Below are 25724 nucleotides of genomic sequence, written 5' to 3' on the forward strand. Positions count from 1 at the left end.
ACCACAATGAAAAGTTCCTGTACAGATTCAGAAACAGCTACTGAGCATGTCTAGTAACTGCCACACCCAAGTTCTGAATGCTCTGTGCCCTGACAAAGTTGCCCTCCATGTCCTTCCCACCCTCCAGACTGTTTCTCTCCTTTGTTGAATCAAACAAGTTCAAATGCTGCAGTATAAAGCATGTAAGTTACACAGGCAGAAGATATATTAAAAATCCGTCTTACTGAATTAAATCTAAAAATGAATTATACACTGGATACAGTATTCCTCTTGTTTAATTTGCTATTTTAAAACAAATTCATCTTCTGCCAAACTTTTTTATTCAGAATGCAGAACTGTCTTGTAAAGGTCTTCCGGAGGGAAGCTAGAGGTTTTGTCAGCTGAGAAAGTTTGGGACAGCAGATGGATAGGACCATGGGATAAGGACATTAGTTGCACGTTTCAGTGGTCAAAAGTGAAATATTTAACACTGTTGGCATTTTAAATTGTCATTATTAGGTTTCAGGTTAACACATCATTGAGATAAAGGGAACAATTTACACTTCCGGAAATGTTTCAGGCTGTCTGCAGTCATCTCTGTCCAATTTGTTTGTATGCTTGGTTCATGTTACAGAAGAATTAGAAATGTAAATATTTGTTAAAATATTTTAAAAGAAGGCTTATATTTTGGAGCACAATTTATCAGCAAATTCCATGGCAGCAAAATCACAAAGCACATCTCCTCTTGCAGAAAATGACAAAGCCACCAATTTTTTCATCTCTGGACCTAGATTTAATGATCTGGCCCTCTTAAGTAAAAACCACCTTGATAGAACAAAATGTGGTGGAAAACTTTCAGTAAGAAAACTTTTTCCTGACTTTCCGAAGTAGGCAGTTCCTTCTAGGGTGTTTCTTCTAGATCTGTATTCCAAATCCTCTTCCAAGCTGCTGTGTTGGGGTTGGGAACCAGAACCATCAAGGTCGATGCCTCTTTATAGTTGGATGGAGCTGTTGGTCTTGCTCTATACAACCCTGTTGGTTCCCAGGGACCACCAGTGATCTGTGGAGCAGTTGATGGTCCACAGAGTGCTGATTGGTGACACGGTGCTGGCTCTTCTTCTTGCTTTCAGTTTCTCCATCATATTGAGAAAAGCTAAACATATATTAAATACTCTCCTCGTCTTTTCCATTTAAGCAATTGCTGTAGTTGACACAGGGATTTTATGATTGCAGAGAGGAGCGGAGTGATTTATGCAATCATGAATGTGCGAGGAGCTGTCCACAAGTCAATATCTCTATTGAGATGTGGATCACATTTGGAAAAATCCCTGCTCTTCCTAGTCAAGCTGCTCTGTAATGAACATCAATTAACTTGCCTTTGCTTCCTGTACTGTATCGTACACATGCGCATGCAGTTATGCTTTTGTCTGCAGGCTTTCTGTATAAGCAGCCATTCTGCCCTGCATTTTGGGGACAAGTATACTGCAACTCTGCTAACTGCAAGGGCTGTGCCACTTTCATTTGTGTCTTCAGCATGTGGTTTTTGCAGAGCATCAGCAGTGCCTTCTGTAGTCTTTGTGGGCCATGACAAAGAGCTCCATCTTGAGTGATAAGGAGTATTTTATTAAACAGTCTGAATCCTGACACTGCTGTGCACTAGTATAATTTGTGATTGCAGATAAACTTTTTTGTTAGCTGGCTTTGTGGTAGAAATGAAATGCTGGGGTTAGTTTAATATTTCTTCAGTGATCCACAAAATCTTTAATTATTTTCCCGGGTTCAGGTTCTACTTCCTGTATAGAATTAAGTCCTTAAATTGCTATGAATACAGCCCTCAGGTCTTGAAATTGTTTTTTTAGATTAGAATTGTGGTATACTTTGTTCCAATTCTCCTGAAGATATTTATCCTATGTTCGCTTATTGTTTTTGACAGGTCATCTGAACAAGAATCACCAAAGTGAGTTTTCTTATAAGCATACAGACATTCTACTGTTGAAAATGGGGATTTCAGATATGAAGTAAAATTATGAATGAATGAAATCTTTGAAGCCTTTCTATTTAAATAGTTAGAAAATGTCTTAAAAAAATCTTTAAAAAAATCTCAAAACTAAGCTTTAGACACATGTTGAATTCTAACATGCCAGTAAGCATCCAAACATCGTAATTTGCAAAGTGTCACTTCTTTAAATTGCTCTGTAGAATATATAGTAAAAGTTTAATTATGCTAAAATCTGTTGGTGATTTATCTGGTAGTTCTTTATATAGTACCAAAAACATTAAATTAAGCAGTTTGGAAGTCACATCCATGCCTAGCGCTGTTAACTTTTCCTGCACTGGGGAATCATTATGGACTGTAATCTGATGTTACAAGAGAAATGTGAACATTTGCTGTATTCCTCAAAGATTATGTTAGTGTGATCCACTTACACATCTAACTTTGGTATCTTTATAATACTGATTTATATTTGAATCATAAATATCTTGAGGTATACAATATTCATAACAATAATTACTAGAGAAACCAAAATCTTACCCCACTAAGCCCGAGAGACTACTGTTTTGTATGTCATTAGACTGCTGACAAGAAGATCCCCCTGTGCATTTCTGCTGCTACAACTTCCAGAACACAGTGCTGAAATGAAGAATACCTAATCCTTCAAAGTAAACATGCACTCCTTCTTGTATTAGTGTAAAACTTCTGCCAATCTGCTCCAACTAATCCTCCGCTGTTCAGTACAAGAAGTGAGGTAGTTGGAGTGCATGCAGATAAATGCTGGAACTCAAATTTTTGCACACCACTACAAATAATGGCACATTCTCTTATTATTGCACCCTACCTCATCCCGAACCATTTCCAATGGCTCTTTCCAGCTCCAGGAAACAGAGTTAAAATAGCATTGTAGGGATGATGTGTACTTTAACTTAATTTTCTATGTCTTGGTTTTCAGAGGGTTGTTTTTGTTGCTCTAGCTCTTCTTGTCCTGGTTTTCAGAAGTTTGGGTATAGCTGAATTCAATATTCTGGCACGGCAGAAGGCACTGCTGGGCAACCATAACTGCATTAACGAGGTTTTGGTGAAGTTCATTTCCTTGTCATTTTTAAGAATAGTTTCTCAGTATCCCCATGTTCCACAGCCCAGCTCTTTTTTTACTTCCTCTGGCTCCTTGTTAATGATTGCCTTGGCCACAGGATGCACTGGCTAGATGTTAGTCACTTCACTGCCTCTGCATCATCTTTGTGACTTCTTTCTCTCTGCCTGTATCACAGCCTGATTCTCCTCCACAGGGAAGGGTGGGCATTGGAATGGGACCCACAGGCTATGGAGCTGGAGAGAGAAGGCAGGAACTATGCAAGGACTAGCCTGGAGTCAGTGGGGAACGTTTTTTGAAGAGAGAGGGTTTTGGGGGACAGAATTCAAAGCCCCCAACGTTTCCTACTGCACAGCTTTCCTTTGCATCCCACTCTTTCCTGCACTGCTCCAACAACCCTTTAATTGCTTCTAAATTCTTCCCCACTGCTCAGAATTCCCCACCACTGGTCCGACACTGCTCCATGACCTCCAATGGTCACCTCCTCATGCCCACTGCTCTCACTTCCCACCCCCGCAAACCCCCACTACTCTGAGCACTGTTCCTCCCTCATCCTTGCCAAGTCCACTACCCCAGACCTGGGCCTAGTGTATGGGGAAGGAGCTCTACACATCCATCTGTAGCATAGGAAGCTCAGAGAGGTGTGAAGTGGTTCATTAATATCAGTGAGATGTTCTGTGCTAAATGTCCCCCTACTATCTCAGTGCTGTGTACTGTGCCATTTTACTGAACATGCTCATACCCAGCTCCCCACCCTTCCTCAGTTTTAAAGGGGAAACAGAAAAAGGAGCTATAGATGTGGGAAGGCTTGGGGAGGCAGAGATGAAACTTCTATAAACTTTACCCTTAATAATTTTTTCAGTATTTTCAATATTGCTTCCCCAACAGCTGGATAAATGCCAAGTGGCTGAGATCAGTTTCAAGAGGATTAGAGGCATAGTTTGAGCCCAAGATGTACCCACTTGGCAGTAAAAAAGTTTTAAAAAACCAGATGATTTTATCAACAGATGTTGGGTTTTTTTGAGGGGTAGCGCATATCTCAGGAATGCCTTGTTCAAATGACCCCAAATTTTGACCAAATCACCTTATTCCCCCACCCCCATGAGGCATAGTAAATTTGAAGATAATCCAAGTAATGGATTTTAGAGCATTTAGAATAGTCTGCTGTTAAATAGAAAGTGACGCTCAACTTTAACTGGCGCTCTGCTATAAGAAGTTGACATTACATGTTTGTAATTACTACTGTATGTTGAGTTTAGACCCATGAATATCAGTACCTTTTTAATGTACCTTCTTTTTCTTTTAATGAAGGAATGTATTGGAAAATAGTCCAACACAGAACTGTCTGACTCATACCTCACCTGTTGCCTTGTCCCAGTCTCCCAATGGAGTTGGTAACTTTTCAGGCTCTTATCCATTGGATGGGGTGGACAAACAGTTTTTAGAAACATATGACAATGTCACCAAAGGGAGCTTAACAGAAGATTCCAGTCAGTACTACTGTGATAAGGTAAGTTGTTTAACGGAGAAGGCCTAGTATAAATGTGCATCCAGTCTGTGAGATAAAGCATTCTTTGGGTTATTCCAGTAGTGTTAACTTGACTGTTGCACAATTTACATGTTTAATGGCATGCACTAATAAGAGTAAATCTGGTTTATTAAGATTTACATTTACCAAAGAGGAAAACACTATGCAATGTGGCAGGCAAGTCTGCCAGCTCTGTGGCTTTTCCATAGGCTCCAAATTTTCAGACCCATCTGCAGAAAAAAACCCCTAATTTAAGGGGAAAGCCCCATATAGTTGTCTGCCCTTCACCCTAGTTCCCCGTCTCTGGAGGAAGAAAAGTCAGTCAGAGCTGTTATACATGCCAGTAGACAGCAGTGCCCCTCAGCATATACAGCAGGCAACAGCTGCCCACCACTCTCTGGCTCCCCTTGCCCCTCAATCTCTCTAACCCCTTTTCCCCATCCCCTCCAGAGAGAGCTGCTGCCCAGGGCCCCCCATCTCCCTCACTACTACCAACTCCAGTGCTATGCTGACTATTCCCAAGCTCCATACCTAGCCCTGAAGCCCCCTTATTGCTTCCCCTCCCCAGCCTCACAAGTCTTCCAGGGGTCTAACAACCTTCTACTCCTGTTTTCTTGACTGCTACCCTCACCCTTCTCCCCCTCCATACTGCCGAACTAAACCACGTGTGGGAAGTGGGGTAGGGGAGAGGTGTATGGTAGAGTAAAAATGCCTAGGGTATGGCAGGGAATGCAAGGGTGGAGGGTGGAATAGCTAAAATTGAGCCTCTTGATGGGGAGTGTGAAATGCTATTGGGGGAAGATTAAATTCAAATGCTTCAGGACAGAGAGGGGGATAATAGCAATGAAATGTGGATGGTGGATAAAATGACATTCCTTGGGGTGAAGGACTGAAATGTTGATGTGGGCAAGCGAGGAAGAGGAAAACAATCAAATGCTGGGATTTCCTATTCCCTCTTCTCCCCCCTCTCCCCTTTTTTTTTTGCCTTTCCCTAGTTCTAAACAGTTTTATGTAAATATACTGAAATTTATGCAAGTTACTCAGACAAATTTGCATGGCCTGTGCTTTTTGCTGTGAGGATATTGGCAGTTCGCTTAATATATTTTAACAGTTTCTAAAACTAGCACCCGGTGCTTGCTGTCCTTAAGGGTTTAAATCCGTAGCTGAATCAGTTGGATTGATGTGTGCGTGTAGAGCTGGTCAAAAAATGGACTCCGTCCTGCTGGTAATATCGACATTTTGAATTGAAACAAAAAGATGTAATTTCTTGTGAAATTCAGATACATAAAAATGTTTCATTTTGATGATGTTAAAACATTGTATTATAACACATAATATATAATATAATATAAAAGTCAAACGCAAATTAAATGAGACAAGAAAGTTGAAATTAATCATTTAGATTTTTCCCATCGAAAAGTTTGTCATCAGCATGTCTCTGCAAAAAGTTTTGCTTTTAGCAAAACATTTCAATGACACTTAATTTTCTTATGGAAAATTGTTCAGTAAGATTTTTCAACCTGCTCTATGTGCAGCCATTACTTTCTAAGTTTTGCACTTTAGATTATAGTTTCGAAAAATCTAAGTATGCTCAGCGTGCAATTTTCCAACGCCAGTAACTCAGTCTAATCGCAGTTAATTCTGCTGTGGATCCATAAAGTAAACTACCCCTCAATTAAGATTATGTCAATGCCAATTTTTACACCTCAAACTTCAGACACTCTGGCTTGTGGAACTCTTCAAAAAGATTCCAAATATACTTTTTTATGGAAACATTTATTTTTTATAGTTCTTGAAATCAATAATGTCTAGCCTACTTTTGTCTGAAACTTAACAAAAAGTCCTCTTTGGCAAGGGATCAGGCATTGAGGAGGTGATCATTTCTAAAAATTGTGGGCAACAGGCTTGTGATCAAAACCATTATGCATCATTAATTGTGGTAGTCTCTGCCACTTCCAGTATAATAAACAGCAAAATACAAACAGTTTTTGTGTACTGTACAATCCTAGCTCCTCGTCATTTTTACCATGTTTACTTTTTCTAATATGAATTAATAGGAAATATTGTGTTCTTTTTGCCATTATTTTGTGTAAAGAAATAGAAAATGTTAGAAGATTTTTTTTTTCAATGTGTTGCAGAATGAAGTAATTGATGGAGATTTGCTTTTGGTACGAATCACTCCAGATGAAGATGGGAAATTTGGATTTAATCTGAAGGTAAAAAGGGAGCCTTAAAATCTCATGAACATGCAATATAGTTAAGTAACTAGTGTCTTAACTGAACAAATCAATATTGTTTTCCATTTTTTATATCCATGTTTACATCAGAGGTAAGAGATTAAGGGATATGATGAGCCTTTGCTGTCCCACAAGGATTTTTTTTTTGAAGAGTTAAAAACTCTAGCCAAGATTTTTCAGAAATAGGTGTTTAAGATTAAGTTCCTAAATTGCTTATATAGGCACCCAAATAATGGCCTAATTGGCTAAAGTAAGTATCCAACTGCTTCTGTTGTCTTTAGTAGAAGTTGCTGTATGTCCAACACATCTGAAAAGCAGATAATTTATTCAGGTGCCTACCAGTGGACTATGGAGCCTAACTTCAGGCGCTCATTTTTGGAGAACTAGGCCCTTCTTGTTTTACAATCAGCAGAACATGTTAATGGTGTGTGTGCACCCAGTGGTGAACCAGTTATTGCAAAGGTGACAACTAGTAAATGAAGGAATTGGAGGAGGAGGTGCAGCGGCAGCTTCCATAATTTCTGATTAATGTCCTTTTTAAGGCCCTGTTACACTGCCTGAATATATAAATATATATATAAAGTGGCTATAGTGAAAATGAGAACCAGGCTCCAGTTCTAGCATCTGATCCCTGTCACTTATTTGTGGGCATTGTTAGGTCACCTGTTTCACTCACGAGTCCTGGGGAAGATGTATTTTATGTCCATAAGACTTCGGTGTCATATAAAATAAAAAAGGGATAAAAAACCAACAACACTTGGAGATTCATAGTTTGATCCTGCAAGATGCTGAGTTCTCTGGTCCCAGTTCAGCACAGCACTTAAGCATGAGTACTGAGCACCTTGCGAGGTCAAGCCCATGACAGTGAAGTACAAAGCATAAATTTTATATTCACATAGGAACAAAAAATAGACTATTTGTTGTATAATGTACTGCTTACATCCTAATGGTATCTTTATAGTCACTGTTTACTTAACATCTTTTAGGGTGGTGTTGATCAAAAAATGCCTCTGGTGGTGTCAAGAATAACTCCAGGATCATCTGTAAGTAAATCCTCATGTAGTTTTTCAGTGTATGGCTTTGTAGCAAAGCTAATTTTTTTCCAGTGTCTGTACACATGAAGTATATTGTAACACATAGCTGAAATGTCTTTTTTATGACTCGTACAATAGATACATCATCTAAATCAAATTTGGGAGGACAAATGTCATTTTATTTTAAGTTTTTATTTTGGGCACATACTTCAAAGTATATTTTCCAAACTTCTATAACAATTGAAATAAGACCAATTATAATTTGATATGAATTCTGTGTGGTTTCTGCTGCAGTCTGCATACTGCAGATGTTTCAAAAAGAAAGGTTTCATTGTAATTAGACCACAGTATAATACAAGAATTCTCTAACTTTTTTGTAGCACAGACAACATCACAATAGAGAAATTGACTTGTGTCCCACATCCTGCCCCAATCATGAATGTGTGGCCCACATTACCTATCTTTGTCATCATGTAACATCCGTGTGGCAGCTACAGCTTGCTTTTTTTCAGCTTTCTTGAACGAATAGAATTACGCAAATTAATGAATTTGTAGTTGTCTCAAAGAAATGTATGAACTGAAAACAGAGGAGCCAGCCCCACATGACCAGTTAGTGCTCTCCTGGCAGACCACCAAGCAAGTGAACAAGGGGCAGCAACGTTTGGGAACCTTTTATCCAATCCATTAGATTTGTTTTATGGGAAAGAGGTAACTTTATATGGCAACTAAAGGCAACAAGTTACATTTTCTGAAAGTACAATAGAACCTCAGAGTTATGAACACCTTGGGAATGTAGGTTGTTCATAACTCTGAAATATTCATTACTCTGAACAAAACATTATGGTGGTTCTTTCAAAAGTTTACAACTTTTGACTTAATACAGCTTTGAAACTTTACTATGCAGAAGAAAAAAACCTGCTTTTAATCATCTTAATTTAAATGAAAAAAGCACTAGAACAGTTTCCTTACCTTATCAAATCTTTTTTAAACTTTACCTTTATTTATTTAGTTATTTACATTTAACACACTACTGTATTGTATTTGCCTTTTTTTTTTTTTGGTCTCTGCTGCCGCTTGATTGCATATTTCCAGTTCCAAATGAGGGGTGTGGTTGACCGGTCAGTTCATAACTCTGGTGTTTGTAACTCTGAGGTTCTACTGTACTTCAAGATTAATGTTGGTCTTACCATTTTCCACAAAAAGTAAAGTGTATCAGTTCCTGATTGCTTAATAAGATGGTGTAGCTGACAGGCAAATGTTCACTTTTAATGTGGTGTGCAGAGCATTTGAAGGCTATTCTGACTACAAAACTAGAAATTCTTAATGTTATAATCTTTTCATCCTTTTTGCTACTTCATTAATTTGCTCTGGAATGACTCATTATTCGGACATTTCCCATCCAGGGAACTACATGGTATATTCCCACATTATCTTTCCAGATTGTGAAGGTCACTTTTTTTCTCTTCCCAAAAGAGTTCTGGAATTATTTGAACAAACGTATGCAACCGAATAAATCAGGTGTTTTCCCTTCTAAATCTGAAAGTAATTGAAAATATAATTTAAAGCAATCTACCTCTAGTTAAGGAACAATACTCATCTGGGAATACCTGTGGGTAAATTAACTTTTGTGGCTGTAGTGAAGGGAGATCCATCTAGCTACTTTGGGTGGAAGACAATGCAAGAATGAAGAAATGGAACTATAGTTAAATGTAGATGACATTTAAAAGTACTTCATGTTAAAAAGTCAATAGTTTAATGTCCTAACAGGATAATGAGGAAGCCATTACAATTATAATTGATTCAACCTCAGATTGAAAACAGTATGGGGAATTTTTAGGACCAAGAAAGAAGTACTTCATATTATATCAAACTTTGGCATTCTTAAACTGGATGAAAAGCCATTAGCACCATTGTCTTGAAAAGTTTGATCTCTGAAAAAAAATTATATTGTACCTGCATTGAAAGGATTGATTCCTCTCCTCGATCCCTTTTTCTCTGTCTGCATTGTGGATTCCTTGGTAAGTGGCTGACTAACAGCAAGCATTCTTGGTTACTGGCAGAGAAGAATGTCAACTTCCAGGCAAACTGTTAATCACTGTAAAATGTTTATGCCTCACAATCCACTCTCTGCTTTCTTGTTTGACTCACTTGATTAAATCTGGGCCTACACTAAAAAGTTAGGTCAACCCAGCTACATCACTCAGGGGTGTGGAAAAATCTAACCCCCTGAGCAACATCATTAAGCCAACCTAACCTCCAGGGTAGACCGTGCTAGGTTGATGGAAGAATTCTTCTGTCTACATGGCTACCACTTCTCAGGGATGTGGATTAACTTCAGTGATGGGAGAACCCCTCGAATCGTTGTAGAGAGTATCTACACTGAAGCACTACAGTAGCGCAGCTACAGCACGGCAGACGTGCCACTGCACAGTTTCTAGTGAAGATGTAGCCTTGCTGTAGAATAGAATCTCAAAGATACTAACACCAGAGTTACGGACTTACTGGTCAACCAGACACCCTGTGGAACCAGACATCATCAATCAAGCAGCAGCGCAGACCAAAAAAAAAGCAAATACTGTACTGCCTTGGGGCTTTAGCCCTGGGGCTCAAGACTTCCACCACGGTGAGATTGGGCTTGCAGCTGCATGTTTGGGGGGGGAGTTCAGGGCTTCTGACCCTTTGGAGCCCTGGGGCCCAGGAGCTCGGGTCTTAAGCCCCACAGGGGGCATAAAGTCTCAGGGCTTCAGCCACACGGGGTTGGGGCTATAGTCGCAAGGATTGAGGGTCAGGCCTCCAGGTGCGGGTGGGGAGCTCGGGACTCAGGGCTTTAGACTGGGGAGAGCGCTGGGGCTTGGAGCTTTAGCCCCATGGCTCCGGTCCCGGCTTCAGCCCCTCTGGGGCACTGGACTCAGAGCTTTCACTACGAGGAGAGCACCAGTTTCAGTCCCAGCACTCCTCCCAGTAGCTGATGCCCCAAGCCCTAACTGAAGCTGAGAGCAGAGCAGTGGGGAGCCCCAGCGTCCCGTTTCCCCCCCCTCCCCCCCAGGGCTGAAGCCACGGAGCTGAATCCCCAAGCCCCAGCTCTCCCCCCAGGTCTAAAGCCCTTAGTCCCGGTGCTCCCATGGGACAGAAGGCCAGAGCCCTGGTCCCCCAAGGGTCAGAAACCCCGATCCTGTTGTGGCTGTCCTTTAAGATTTTTTCTTTGCCTTTTTGCATTTTTTCCCTTCTTTGTTCATCATTTTCAGTTCTCTCCATTACAACTATTTTCCCTTCTTTCTTTCCCTCTTTTTTTTTTGTCTGTCTTAAAACACCCACACACCTCAGCACACTGCCTCTTCCCTTTTTCCATGCTGGAACTGCAGCTTTTCCATTTTGCTTATGTTCTGTCTTCCATTTCACTATTTTCTTTCCCCCTTATCTGATTGTGTCTTTCACACTCCCACTTCTTAGTTTCAGTCTTCTTAACATATGTGCAACATGGCTCAGGTGGTACGTGACCATGATGCATCACCAAATTTGGTCCGCTGGTTGTTCTCTTGTTTCTCTCCCCACCTACTCAGATCACCCTTTTTTTCCTGCAGATTTCCCCTTTTTGTCTTTCTCTCCCTCTTGGTTTTGCCAGTCTCACCGTTTCTTTTCATCATCTATTATTTCTGCCTGCAAATGCGATATGCCATTAGCCCATTTCTCTTCCTCAGTCTGTCAGCTGTTCCCCATTCAGCCTGAAACATGTAAACCAAAGCAGGGAGGAAAGTGCTAATCCTGACGACTTGTTCCCAGTCCTGTTTTTTGACAGCACAAACAACATTGGGTGAACAGACATTGATTAGCGAAGCTCTGCAACACCAACAGATATAGGTGGGGGAACAATTAAGATTAGGTTGAAAGGATGGGCAGATTTCTAGCATCTAGACTTCATTCTGATGCTGCTGGGTGCCTCCAGAACAGAATATCTGTTTTTGCTAGCAACAAGCAAACATGAGTGATTTTGTTCTGCTTCTAGCAGGCCTCTCCCAGAGAGATTTTGGCTCCACAGGATCCTTGCTCAGACAGCCTTGCTTTGGCCTTAGATCTGCCGAGTCCTAAAGAGCACTGGTGAAAAACAGAGGAGAAATTCCAAAGCCCAATGCCGAGTCCAGTATAGGGAGGATTCTAGCAGATCTTCACACAATCAGGGAGTGTTCACAGCATGCATGGCACACCTAAATCCTGCCACTTTCTGTGGCTGCAGGGGCAGGAATAGGATTTGCCCCTAAGTGTGGCGCCTGTGGGTGTTGGAGATCAAAGGACCTGTCCACACCATCTTACTTTGAAAATTGCTGATGGGGAGGCAGGAATAAAGTTGCTAACTCCCTGGTAGAATCTGATCACTTCTCCCCTGTGGAACAAGAAGAAGCTTGTATGAATCTAACAAAAAATGCATAACTCATCAGTTGTGTTTATAGTTCAGTAAAACCAATGATGTGTAATACAGGAACAGCCCTCATATATGGTATTTAATATTAATCTTCAGTTTCCATGTATGATGATGGAGCAAAACTAACGTTATGAAGCATTTTTACTCAATACAAATTGAAACTTACTCCTATTTTTTGCTATTTTAATCATTCTGCTCTCTTTTATGTGTGTGACATTTTTCAACATCTTTCTAAAAGTCCATATTTCTAAATATTTTCAGAATCTTGCTAAAAGTCCAGATTGTAAAGCTCGGATGCATCAAACATATCAAGTTATGGCTGCTTGGTAAATATAGATGCCAAAGTATTAGAAACTTTTGCATAGCTGTTAATGGGCTGTGTGAACTGTTACTCTCATCTTCATTCTGAAGCCACTAGAACAATTTTAGATCTGAATCCTCTGACATAGCTTCTGATACCAAGGGCAAGACTTTGTCAGGAGAATAACTTTGTCTTTGCTGCACGATGAATTCAGTCTCCCTGAGATTAGAAATGTTCTACTGAAGGTGTTGGATAAACTGACATTTTTTTCTTTGGTTGTGAAACAGGCTGATACATGTATTCCAAAACTGAATGAAGGTGATCAGATAGTGTTAATCAATGGTCGAGACATCTCAGAGCATACTCATGACCAAGTGGTAATGTTTATAAAAGCCAGCAGAGAACTGCACACAAGAGAGCTTGCACTTCTGGTCAGGCGGAAAGGTAACTGCACTAAGGATTTTAAATGTAATTGAGACTGTCATGCCTTTAAATTGTGGCTTTTTCCCCCTTGCAATTTAATATATTAATAATCAAGAGTTATTCTGTGAATGGGTCTGTACTGAAATAGAGTGGTAGCATTTGAGATCGTCTCTTTTCTTGATTACTAACACAAATGTTTGAGCCAATAGTCTTATACATTCAAGTGAGGAGCACTTCAACTCAGAATACTTTTTTTTGCATCATACAACTGCAGTTTTGTGAGGTTTTAGTCAAAGTGAAGAGTATTGACCCAAGTGGGTGAATATTCTGAGAAAACTAAACAATACTAATTTTAAATAGAAAATATGGCAGCAAGTTTCTGCTTAATTTTAATTTTTTCAATGGTACAAATAAATAGTTTCTTGCACAAAAACATTTTGATAAACATTTTAAAATAGAGTGCCATTTTCTAAAACTTCTATTCCAGATGTGGAAATAACACTAAATTCTCCCCACCACAAGCATACAGTGAAAAATGTAATTTACAACAAATCCAGAAAGCTCATTTTGTCATTCTTGAAATGGGCATATTTATAAGTTTTGTTCTAAATTTCAATAGGTGAAATTCATGGGTTTCTTCCGGTGGTGGTGGTGGTGGTGACCTGTTTGCCTCCTCAAAAATTGATGCGATAGGGTTGCTGGTGTACCATTAGATTAAGCTTTTGAAATCTGGATCCTAGTATCTTACCCATATTTAGGCACCTAAATCATTGGTCTCGTTTTTCAAAGGAGTTGAACACCTGCCACTCTTACGGATTTGTGCAGAACTGGGGTTGGTCAGCATGTGTAAAACTATGGCCAAATTTATTTAGATGCCTCAGTTTGGGGTTAGTAGCCTAACTTGCAGAATCAAGGAGGATTGAAAATGTCCATTATACTCAAGTAAGTTTTAACATAAGTAAAGATTGCTACTGGATGCATGTAAAAAGTCTATATTTGCCTATCTTTCAGTTGCAAAACCCTTGGTTGAGACCAAGTCAGAAGATGAAGCAGATTCCCAGAATTTTCTAGAATCCATTATTCGCACGTATTCAGAGTATGGTGACACACTAGAGGAGTCTATGGAACAACTGAAGAAAGGTCTGGAAAGCGGGACAGTACTCATTCAATTTGAGGTAGGTAACATTAAATTCAGTTACCTGGTGGTTCTGACTGAGTAGTGATTTTAAGGCATTTGGACATTTATCGCTCCCATTCAACCCCATCTCAACAGGTTTAATACATCCCTCTCTCTCTCATGCTCACTCTTACACTCTCAACCATGTTGGGGAACCGTGAGTTATTGGTCTTGCATGAAACACTGTGTGTTAAAAAAAAAAAAATCGGTGTTTAAGGTTTTTAGTTCAACCACCAGAGGCGCCTCCCACCCCCTCCCTTCATCTTAATTTTATGAATTCTCTTCATGCCAAAAACAAAGTTTTCTGACAGAAGTCATACCAGTCTGCACTTGATAGTTTCCTGTGTCACACAATAAAAATGCAGGATTATCCTTTATGAAAGCACGTAACAGTTTATCACTTCCTTTTCCCCCACTGTGCTTTGCTGTGCTTTACATGGAGTAACAAAAGGCGCTTACTCCGTCCTGGCCTTTATCTCCTACAAGTTTATATATTTCTGTGGTATGTGTTTCTGAGTTGTAGAGGGAGAATCTTCATATCTATCAGGAAGTGGTCTGGAACATAAAATATCTGAGTTCTCTTTCTGGCTCCCATACATACTGCTTGTGTGACCAGGGGCAAATCACTTAGTCATACTGTGAATCAGTTCCCCATGTGTAAAATGGAGATACTTCCATACCTCACAGAGCCGTTGCATGGAAAAATTCATGTATGTATGTGATGTGCTCAGATATATTTGTAATGAGTGTCATAAAAACCCCACAAATAAAATAAATTTAAATATAGTTTATCAAATTAATTTCTTCACTACAGAAATTGCTGATTAAACCAGGGAATTAAGAATAAAATTAAGAACAGCCATACTGGGTCAGACCAGTGGTCCATCTAAGCCAGTACCTGTCTTCCAACAATGGCCAGTGTCAGATGTTTCAGAGGGAATGAACAGAACAAACAGATCAAATGATCCATCCTCTTGTTGTCCAGTCCCAGCATCTGGCAGTCTGAGGCTTGGGAACACCCAAAGCATGGGGCTGCATCTTGGCTAGTAGCCATTAATGGACCTATCCTCCATAAACTTATCTAATTATTTTTTTAACCCAGTTATACTTTTGGCCTTCACAACATCCCCTGGCAATGAGTTCCACAGGTGGACTGTGGGAAGAAGTACTTTCTTCTGTTTGTTTTAAATCTGCTGTCTATTAATTTCATTTGGTGATCCCTGGTTCTTGTGTTTATGTGAAGGGGTAAATAACACTTCCTTATTCACTTTCTGCACACCCTTCATGATTTTTCAGACCTCTATCCATAGCCCCTCTTAGTCTTCTCTTTTCTAAACTGCCCACTCCCAATCTTTTTAATCTCTCCTCCTATGGGAACTGTTCCATACCCCTCATCATTTTTGTTGCCTTTCTCTGTTCTTCAGTTGTTCTTCAATGCTTTTCTTGTGGCAAGGTAATTCAGTGAACCAAACCTGGGTCTGTATGTCCCTCTTGCTCTCAGGGCCTCAAACTCTCATTTATAGTGATTTATGATGTCCTCTTTTCCCCCCAATACGTGTGGGCCATTAATGTCAAATTCCCCAGATACAGAGTAGCCCACTCTGCAGCCCAGAAGCTTGACGAGCAAAGGGATCTTTTTTTTCCCTCTAACTGCTCAAATTTTGTTTCTTCCCTCCCTTGTCCCCATGCATAGCAAAAGATTTTATGGCAACGCATTCCTGCTGAGGTGTGGGTCTGACCTGTTGCATAAAACACTTCATGATTTAGGTCCCTATTCCTGAATTATGCTCTGGGATCTAAGATTTCATTTTTAAAAGCTATTTTTCTATCCCTTCTGGTTATGAAATTAACTTTACAAACATGAACAGATTGTAAATAATGCTGCAATGATTTTCTGAGTCTGCTCACTGTCTTAAACAGTAACTCCAAGAAATGTGAACTGCCCCATGCATCTGAATATGTTGTTAATTGTGAAATCTGAGTCCTGGTCTACACTGGGGGGGGAAGTGTCAATCTAAGTTACGCAACTTCAGCTATGTGAATAACGAAGCTGAAGTTGACGTACTTAGATCAACTTACCGCGCTGTCTTCGCTGTGGTAAGTCGATGGCTGACGCTCCCCTGTCGACTCTGCTTCCACTTCTCGCTCCTGTGGAGTACCGGAGTTGGCAGGAGAGCGCTTGGCAGTCGATTTATTACGTCTAGATTAGACGCGATAAATTGACACCCCCTCCTGCTGGATCACTACCCGTCAATCCAGTCGGTAATGTAGACAAGCCCGAAAGGTGCAAGTTTAAATATCAAATTTAACTAGTTTGCTGTTGATCATTAACAGAATTAACCTGCTGGTGAGTTTATCTCACAGACTCAAATTGCTTTCCAGCCCCTACCCAGGTGCCAAAACCTCAAGCTTATCACCTGACAACTTTTATGTTCATTTGCTGATACAAAAAATATGCAGCACAGTGAGAACTTAAACTGTGGGGACAGCATAAAATAAGATCAATTTAATATAAAAATGAATAAAATAGGGGCTACAGTGCTGATTGTATTGTACATTTTCTTACTGAAATCAATCAACACCTCTATTTTTAAAAATGAATTGAACTCTTCCTAAACTCTCAATCAGCTGCACCAAAGTGATGAAGAAACCTGGAGACCTTGCCACAAAATTTAAGGGCAAATTACCTTGCCATTCAAGGGATTTTGTATATAATGTTTGCAGTTGTCCCAAAAGATTTCAAGTTTCTTACCATCCCTTCATCTTTTTAGATCCCTTCGTAGTATTTCTCTATCCCTTTTGGAGTTTCCAACTGCACTCAATGTAGCAGCCTCTGTAAATTTCATTAATAAGTTTATCCCCTTTTTTGAGATCACTGATGATCATGTTAAATAAAACAATAAAAAGGACTTTTTCCTTCTCTTATCCCAGTAGATACTTGCCCAACTCAGTCAACATTGTTCATCTTTACCCCTTTTCCAGTTTTTGACATTTTTCAGTCTATGCGTCCATTCATATATCCAAGCTAATAAGACAGAGGTGAGCACACTATCTCTAAGGCTATGTTAACACTGCACTCTTCTTTCAGCAGTGTGTAGAGTATATACTCAGGGTAGCCCCATTAGCATGGGTGTAAGGAGCAGTATAGACAATGAGGCACAGCTTACCTGGGTACAGACACGCCTAAAAGGTGTGAATGTGTACCCAAGTATGTACCCTATATGGCTCTCTACTCTCACCCAAGCTGTGCCATCCCAACTCCACTGCTGTTTTTACTTTGTAGTGTTCCACTGCCTCTCAGCTGCTGGAGCCATTCCCCACCACGGGGAAAGACTCTGTCAGCTCTCCACGTCTAGAGCCTTTCCCCACTGCAAGTAAGGAAGGACTCCAGCAGTGGGGAAAGTCTCCGCCAGCTCCCCACTGCCAGATTTTTCTTCCACTGCCTCCCTCCTGTCAGAGCCTTTCACTAACATGTGTAGCTACAGTGTGGCTGCAGCTTGCTTTTTGTTTGGCGTGTAGCTACACATACGTAGTGTCCTGCGTGGATACAACATTTATTTCCACAGATATAAAACAGACACCAGGCTCACCAGCAGCTGTCCCTGGTCACACTAGTGTGTGCAAGTGGCTCACAAGCTCGCACACAGGAATCCCTTCTGCGCAGCAGCATGTGTCTCCTGTCTGGGAGCTTGCGAGCCACTTTCACGTGCTACTGTGACCAGGGAGAGCTGCCAGTGATCCTGGTGCCCACCCAGTGGGCAGGGCTGGGGGCAGTACAGCCACACCAAAGGAGCTCCCCGGGCTGGGTGCTGGCTCCTGTGAGCGGCGGCCTGACATGCTGCTGCTTTTGTCACTGCGGTTTCTGGTAGAGCCCTGCAGTTCCGCAGATATCCACATCGGCAGATATAAATGTTGTATCCGCACAGGGCTCTACACATATCTTACACTCCACTGAAAAATGGTGTGTAGTGGAGACATAGCCCTAGTAAATGGACTACCTCATTTGCACTAACTGAATTTTATTATCTCTAGAGATAGAGAGAGAGCATTGCATTATTCCAAGAAAACAGTAATTGCCAGAGTCAGTTTTCCATTTTTGAAAAACAATCCCACATATGTTTACTTCAGACTTCTGGTAGTTCCCTAGTTCTCCAGGAATTTTTTGGAAATAGTCAGTGGTTCCTTAGCCAGTTCCTTAATTCTAGGATGCAAAGTAATTAGTTTATATCATAGACTTAATAACCTACTAAAATTCAGTTTTAAAAGTGTTTTTGAATTATGGGCTCATAAAACACCTTTAAAATATAAAATTTCTTATGAGAAGCTCTATATGTTTCTCCAGAGTTGTGGGGAGGGGAGATGGAGAAGAAAAAATTTGTAAAACTGTCCTTTGATATGTTCAGTATGTGGTGGAACAAGGGGAATGTGGAGTTTGCAGTGGCAACCATTGCTAATAGGCTTTGGTTTCTTATAATAGCTAAGCAGATCTTCAAATACGATGTGATAAAACAGAAAGCCATTCATTTACCTGCTGTGCTTAGAAATTCTCTCTGGTGAGTGGACTTTAACATAATACATTTTAAGCCGGGAAGGACTCTGAAAACTCTGAGCTGAGATCTTGACATTAATAATATCTTTGTCTTCCACTAAAAGCACAAATCGCTAATCAAACCAAAAACTGAATCTAAATTTTAATTGATGCAAGTATTTAAAAAATGTACTAACTAGGTCTCTTCCCATGTGAGTTTTTCTCCTGCTTATGCTGTTCAAACTGAAAATGTGTAGCAAACTATGATACTGAGTATCAGGATTCAGTTAACCTTATAGAGGAACTAATTTTCAACACGTTCTCTTGGTAACCACAGATTTTTATGTAAAAAGATATTCTGTCAGCATCCTGTTGCTTTTACTCTATTTGTGTATGGAATCTTATACTAAAGCCTATATTATTTTAAAATGGCAAGATACATTAAGCTCTTTGGAAGAATTAAAATTCCCCAAAATTCTTCAAGATTTATTAGGGATTAGATTCTTAAACCTTCTTTTACTTCAAAAAGGTAAAAGTAGAGTTGAGGGTGGGGGATGGAAATATATAAACATAATAATTTAAATATGTGTTGTGTGTATATATACATCTTGCTTTGTAAACAGATCTTCATTTTAAGATAAGTTAATTCTGTTGATTTGAAGGAAATAAAGACTTACGCTTGAGCTGTTCACTTGTTCTGCCAAGTAATGACAGGGTGAAAATTTTAAGACCTTCAGGCCTGAAAGTTTGTGATCTGTTTTCTTTATAAATAATTCTCAGTATCTCTACAACATTGAAGAAAACATAAAGATGAAATAAGACTATGGCCCCTGTAAAACAGAATATTTCAATATCCTTTACAGGAAGCGGGTTTTTTTAAGATCACAGTAAAAGATAGTAAGTGGGCTTGGCCTTAATAATACTGTAATAATACTTAATAGAACTGCGAAGGAAGATAAATTGATAATCATAAAAGGTATAAGCTAATTAAGTTATACATTTCTTAGGATCTTGAAAAATTGTTTCTCTCATTATATTAGGGCTGTCAATTAATTGCATGAGTTAACTGCAATTAACTCAAAAAAATTAATCACGATTAATCACAGTTTTAATCGCACTGTTAAATAATAGAATACCAATTGAAATGTATTAACTATTTTTGGATTTTTTCTACATTTTCAAATATATTTAAATTATAACCACAGAATACAAAGCGTACATTGCTCACACTATATTATTTTTATTACAAATATTTGCACTGTAAAAATGATAAACAAAAGAAACAGTATTTTTCAGTTCACCTCATACAAGTGCTGTAGTGCAATATCTTTATCATGAAAGTGCAACTTACAAATGTAGAATTTTTTTATTACATAACTGCACTCAAAAACAAAACAATGTAAACTTTAGAGCCTAAAATCCACTTAGTCCTACTTCTTATTCAGCCAATCACTAAGACAACCACGTTTGTTTACATTTACGGGAGATAATGCTGCAGCTTCTTATTTACAATTTCAGAGTAACAGCCATGTTAGTCTGTCTTTGCAAAAAGAAAAGGAGTACTTGTGGCACCTTAGAGACTAACCAATTTATTTGAGCATGAGCTTTCGTGAGCTACAGCTCACTTCATCGGATGCATCCGATGAAGTGAGCTGTAGCTCACGAAAGCTCATGCTCAAATAAATTGGTTAGTCTCTAAGGTGCCACAAGTACTCCTTTTCTTATTTACAATGTCACCTAAAAGTGAGAACGGCCATTTGCATGGGACTTTTGTAGCCAGCATTGCAAGGTCTTTACATACCAGATATGCTAAACATTCGTATGTCCCTTCATGCTTCAGCCACCATTCCAGAGGACATGCTTCCATGCTGATGACGCTCATTAAAAAAAATGTGTTAATTAAATTTGTGACTGAACTCCTTGGGTGAGAATTGTATGTTTCCGGCTCTATTTTACCCGCATTCTGCAATGTATTTCATGTTATAGCAATCTCGGATGATGACTCAGCACATTGTTCATTTTAAGAACACTTTCACTGCAGATTTGACAAAACGCAAAGAAGGTACCAAAGTGAGATTTCTAAAGATAGCTGCAGCACTTGACCCAAGGTTTAAGAATCTGAAGTGCCTTCCAAAATATGAGAGGGATGAGGTGTGGGGAATGCTTTCAGAAGTCTTAAAAAGCAACACTCCGATGTGGAAACTATAGAACCCGAAACAACAAAAAAGAAAATCAACCTTTTGCTGGTGGCATTTGACTCGGATAATGAAAATGAACATGCATCGGTCCGCAGTGCTTTGGATTGTTATCGAGCAGAACCCATAATCAGCATGGACGCATGCCCTCTGGAATGATGGTTGAAGCATAAATGGACATATGAATCTTTAACGTGTCTGGAATGTAAATATTGTGCGATGCTGGCTACAACAGTGCCATGAGAACACCTGTTCTTACTTTTAGGTGACACTGAACAAGAAGCGGGCAGCATTATCTTCTGCAAATGTAAACAACCTTGTTTGTCTGATCAATTGACTGAACAAGAAATAGGACTGAGTGAACTTATAAGCGCTAAAGTTTTACATTTTTTTATTTTTGAATGCAGGTTTTTTTGGTACATAATTTTACATGCGTAAGTTCAACTTCCATGATAGAGATCGCACTACAGTACTTGTATGAGGTGAATTGAAAAATACTGTTTATTTTGTTTTTTACAGTGCAAATATTAGTAATAAAAAAATAAGTGAGCACTGTCCACTTTGTATTGTGTTGCAATTGAAATCAATGTATTTGAAAATGTAGAAAACATCCAAACAATTAAAATAAATAATATTCTATTATTGTTTAACAGTGCAATTAATCGTGCTTAATTTTTTAATCACTTGACAGCCCCTATCTATCTATCTATCTAGCTATCTATATTAGTCACTTGACATATATATGTTGCAAAATGAAGCTCTTGTATGTTAAGACATACCAAAACTATAGTCACATCACAGTCATAACATTTGGGGGGGTGGGGGGGAGTTAAAAATTTAATTACATAGTCACATAAAAATTTTCCCTGCAGTAGACTCTGTACCTTGGTCAATTCATTCCCTTGCCTCATTGTCTGCACGTCATCCATATAGGCCCAGTGTGTTTTCATTTACACCATTATAAATTCATATTTATTCCAGATAGACTCCGTTCCAAAATAACACACACATCTGCAAGACCCCGTTTAATTCACTGTTCCTTGAGGCCTCTATCCAACAAAGTATTTAAGCATTTAAATGAGGGCTCTTCCGTTGCAATGTGCTTGTGTATTTCTAGTCATATGTGTTAATGATATACATGAGTACGATGCCCCCAAGAGAGATAAAAAAGAGATTGTCAAGTTACATAGAGATTCTAAAAGTGCTTTGAGGATTCTGAGGGCATCTGGTGTGTGCATTAGTAAGACTATAAGACATGGTTACCAGAGGTTATGACCCCATACTCCTCAATATAGATCTGAAGTAGGGTTGATTTGTTGTCACGGACACAATTAAAGAAGTCCATCCTTTCTTTTGCACCCAGCATTTCAGAATTTTTTTCATTCTGTCTCCCTGAAATAACTTTGCTTGTTCTTCCATGTTGGTTGTTCAGCACCATTCTCTTGTCTCTTTACACATCTCTTTTTCACAGCACACTGGACACCTGTTCTATTGTTTAGCAAAAACTTAATTAATAAATTCCATATTCGAGTGTGTTACATTCGAAAAGCATGTTTTATGGTATTTGCATAGGTCTAATGTGAATGGAATGTTGTTAATATCCTGCTATTAAGCTGTTTTTTAAAAGCCACTTCAGAATTTCACAGCTAAAATGCAGTAGACTTTGCCCCCCCACTGTTCACACCCACCCCCAAAGTCCGTGGAAAATAGCAGTTTTAGTCTAGTAAGTTAACATGTGCATGAATATGTATTACCATTCATTCTGGGAAGTGCCAGTCTTCAGTAGTTACTTCTCTTCTGCTTTTTATTGCCGTCTTCTTTCTTCCTCTCTTTCTAACCCAACATTCTGCAATATTTATCATAAGACATGGGAACAGTCAATGACTCTCACACATTTCCTTGATTTTTTTCAGACATTCATGTACAGAAGATGATGGACTAGCAATAATAGTAGGGTTTTTGTTCTTGTGTTTTTGGAATTTAAATATCACCCTCACTTTAATTTTGTAGGCAGTGAAAAAAAGATGGCTTTCACATTGCATAGTTGCTTTACATAAGTTTCTTTTAAAAGAATATGCATTTACATGTGGATCTATTTAGTGTCTATAGTGTTTTTTGCATAAGCAAATTCTTCAAAATGTTACCTCTTTCATATCTGTTTTGTAGCAACTTTATAGAAAGAAGCCAGGGCTGGCTGTTACGTGTGCAAAAATACCTCAAAATATGGACAAAAATCGATACAAAGATGTTCTACCTTGTGAGTACTAAGTACAAAATTTGACTGTTTTCTTTTATCCTCTAAATAATGCTTTACATGTTATAAAACCACCACATTGAATTTTGCCATTACTGAATTTATTATATAATCAAAGTTGTGTAATTGTGCATCCATGTTACATTCTAAAACACTTCTATGCTTTGTTCATGTGCCTGTGATGACTTGGTTATTTGATCGAATGAAAGGAGGTGATAATAAAGCATGCCACCCAATTGTTAATTTTTTTTAATATTTTAATTTTTTTTTTTTACAGATGACGCCACACGGATAATATTGCAGGGAAACGAAGATTACATAAATGCAAACTATGTGAATGTAAGTTATATAGGCATCCATATTAATTATAGAAAGAAATGAATAATATCACAGCAAAGTTATTTATTTATTCATTTATTTATTTAATTCAAAAAAGCCTAACATTTTGTTCACTAACTTTAGGAGCTCATAAGTAGCTTAAAGTGCTTCATTAGGAATGCAAATATTTAACCATTAGCAGATGTGCAGAGTTATTTTTAATCAGTAAAAATGGTCAGACAGTTTCATATATATTGCATCAATTTTAAGATCAGTAATTTTGTGGGGTTTAGTAATTAGTATTTGTCTAATAATGTATATCTAGGATTACAGGCACCTGCTGCTGAGGCATTGCACTGTGGTGGGAAAAGGCTGTAGCAGGAGGAGGCTCCGGGGAGGCCACATAACACTACATTGCTAAAAACAGCAGTGTAGCCCTGGGCATGTAGAGAGCAGTATAGGTTATATTTCCTGGGGGATTCAGGTGTATAGGACAGTTGACTATACTCTGCTCTCTTACACGATGCCTCACCATCTACACTGCTATTTATAACTGTGCTGGCTGGGTGTGCAGTGTCTGCACCCTATGTTTCTCAGTAAGTGTAGACTCACTTTAAAAAGAATTAATGTTTCCCTCCTCTCACTTGTCTGCATTTTTTCAGCATATTCTCAAGAAGGCTTGGGACCTGACTGCCACTTAGAAACATGTGGGTGATGGTGTGCCAGCCAGACCAGTAGCTGGTCCCCAAACCTAGCTTTCTCTTAAACATAAGATTTCAGAAATACCTTACTGCTTTGTATTCAAGAGGGAAAGGCTCTTTATGTCTCCTTCCCACATTATTAAATTTACTCACTCGTTAAAGGGATAGATATTTCCTATAACCTTAAAAAGAAGCCTCCCTTAATGTGTTACTCAGTGTGAGGGCCAAGAGCTACAGTCTGACCCAAGTATGCTTTGGTATTCAAAAACTTAAGGGTAGTTCAGAAGCTTCCCAAGACATCAATAAATTAGAACTTTATCTCAAACACTACAAGCCCTACATATTGATACTTTCACTTTTTTGCCATCAATGCAACACACACTAAGTATTTTCTAAATGATACCTTTATTTTAGGGTATGTCTACACTGCAGTCAGAAACTTTATTTGCATCTTGTGTAAACACTCCTGCACTAGATTTAATCTAAATGGAGCGATAAAAATAGCAGTGAAGCTGTGACAACATGGGCTTCAGTATCAGTTAGAAATGCAAGTATGTGCCCAGGGTTTCCAGGCAGGCTTGCACAGCCTGTGCTGAAGACTGTGCTGCCATGAACAACCACACAAGTTGCAGGTGGTCCCTCTTGGAGTCAACATTACACATCAATTTACTGGAACTATAAGCAGTCTGCAATGCATGCTCACATTTTTTACCTCTGATCAGGAGCAAGACCCTCAAGGTACTGAAAGACAACATCACTTGCATGTTTTATATAAATTGTCAAGGGGGAGCAAGGTCACATTCTCTTTGCCCTGAAGCACTGAGATTATGAAACTGGTGCATCCATCATAACATCAACATATCAGCTACCTGTCTACCAGGATGTCAAAACACCACAGCAGATGCACTAAGCAGAAAATTCTCTGAGGACCACAAGTGGGAAATAAATACCATGGTCTGACAGAATATATTCAGACATTGGGGTTTCCCAAGTATAAACCTTTTTGCTACAGCCCAGAATGCCAAGTGTCCACAGTTCTGCTCAAGAATAGGATTGGGCTCCCAATCTCTAGGACAGTGGTTCTTAACCTTTACTGCAGCCTGCACCTCTTTGGTTCTCAAAATATGTTCTCTCGTCCCTTATCAAAAATCGTTGAAGTAGGTCAGTTCTTTAAACCTAGATATATTTTTGTTTGTATATTACAGTAATCATTAAAGTCTAATGTTAATAAATACATAGGTTTGATGAAACAAAGTAGTTGTACTTACGTGCCTGTGCTTAATTTGTGTTTTCAGTTATTTACCTTCTAAAAAAATCTGGCATGTCTCGCACCCATAGAAAGGGCATCTTGTACCCCGGGTTAAGAACCACTGCTTTAGGAGATGCTTTCCTCATCAAATGGGATGTGCGTCTGCCCCCTACCTCCTTAATATCCAGAATAATACACAAGATGAAGGCCAAACAATCCGTAGTCATCTTGATAACTCCTACACTGCCCAGACAAACTTGGTTCCCTTACCTGTTGCAGATGGTGGTATGCCCA

The 25724-nt window shown here is 39.1% G+C and overlaps 1 protein-coding gene across 1 annotated transcript in view; it reads left to right on the top strand.

Annotated features, from left to right (window-relative positions):
* The window catches only part of PTPN3 (protein tyrosine phosphatase non-receptor type 3), a 330984-nt gene that overhangs the window by 260264 nt on the left and 44996 nt on the right, over nucleotides 1–25724 (top strand). The window contains exons 15-21 of the mRNA XM_077809200.1: nucleotides 4380–4578; nucleotides 6735–6812; nucleotides 7820–7876; nucleotides 12873–13029; nucleotides 14020–14183; nucleotides 23075–23165; nucleotides 23440–23501. Of these exons, the coding sequence (XP_077665326.1) occupies nucleotides 4380–4578; nucleotides 6735–6812; nucleotides 7820–7876; nucleotides 12873–13029; nucleotides 14020–14183; nucleotides 23075–23165; nucleotides 23440–23501 (808 nt within the window). The remainder of the gene's footprint in view (nucleotides 1–4379; nucleotides 4579–6734; nucleotides 6813–7819; nucleotides 7877–12872; nucleotides 13030–14019; nucleotides 14184–23074; nucleotides 23166–23439; nucleotides 23502–25724) is intronic.

This window comes from Eretmochelys imbricata, chromosome 2 (assembly GCF_965152235.1).
Source record: "Eretmochelys imbricata isolate rEreImb1 chromosome 2, rEreImb1.hap1, whole genome shotgun sequence".
NCBI classification, from domain to species: domain Eukaryota; kingdom Metazoa; phylum Chordata; order Testudines; family Cheloniidae; genus Eretmochelys; species Eretmochelys imbricata.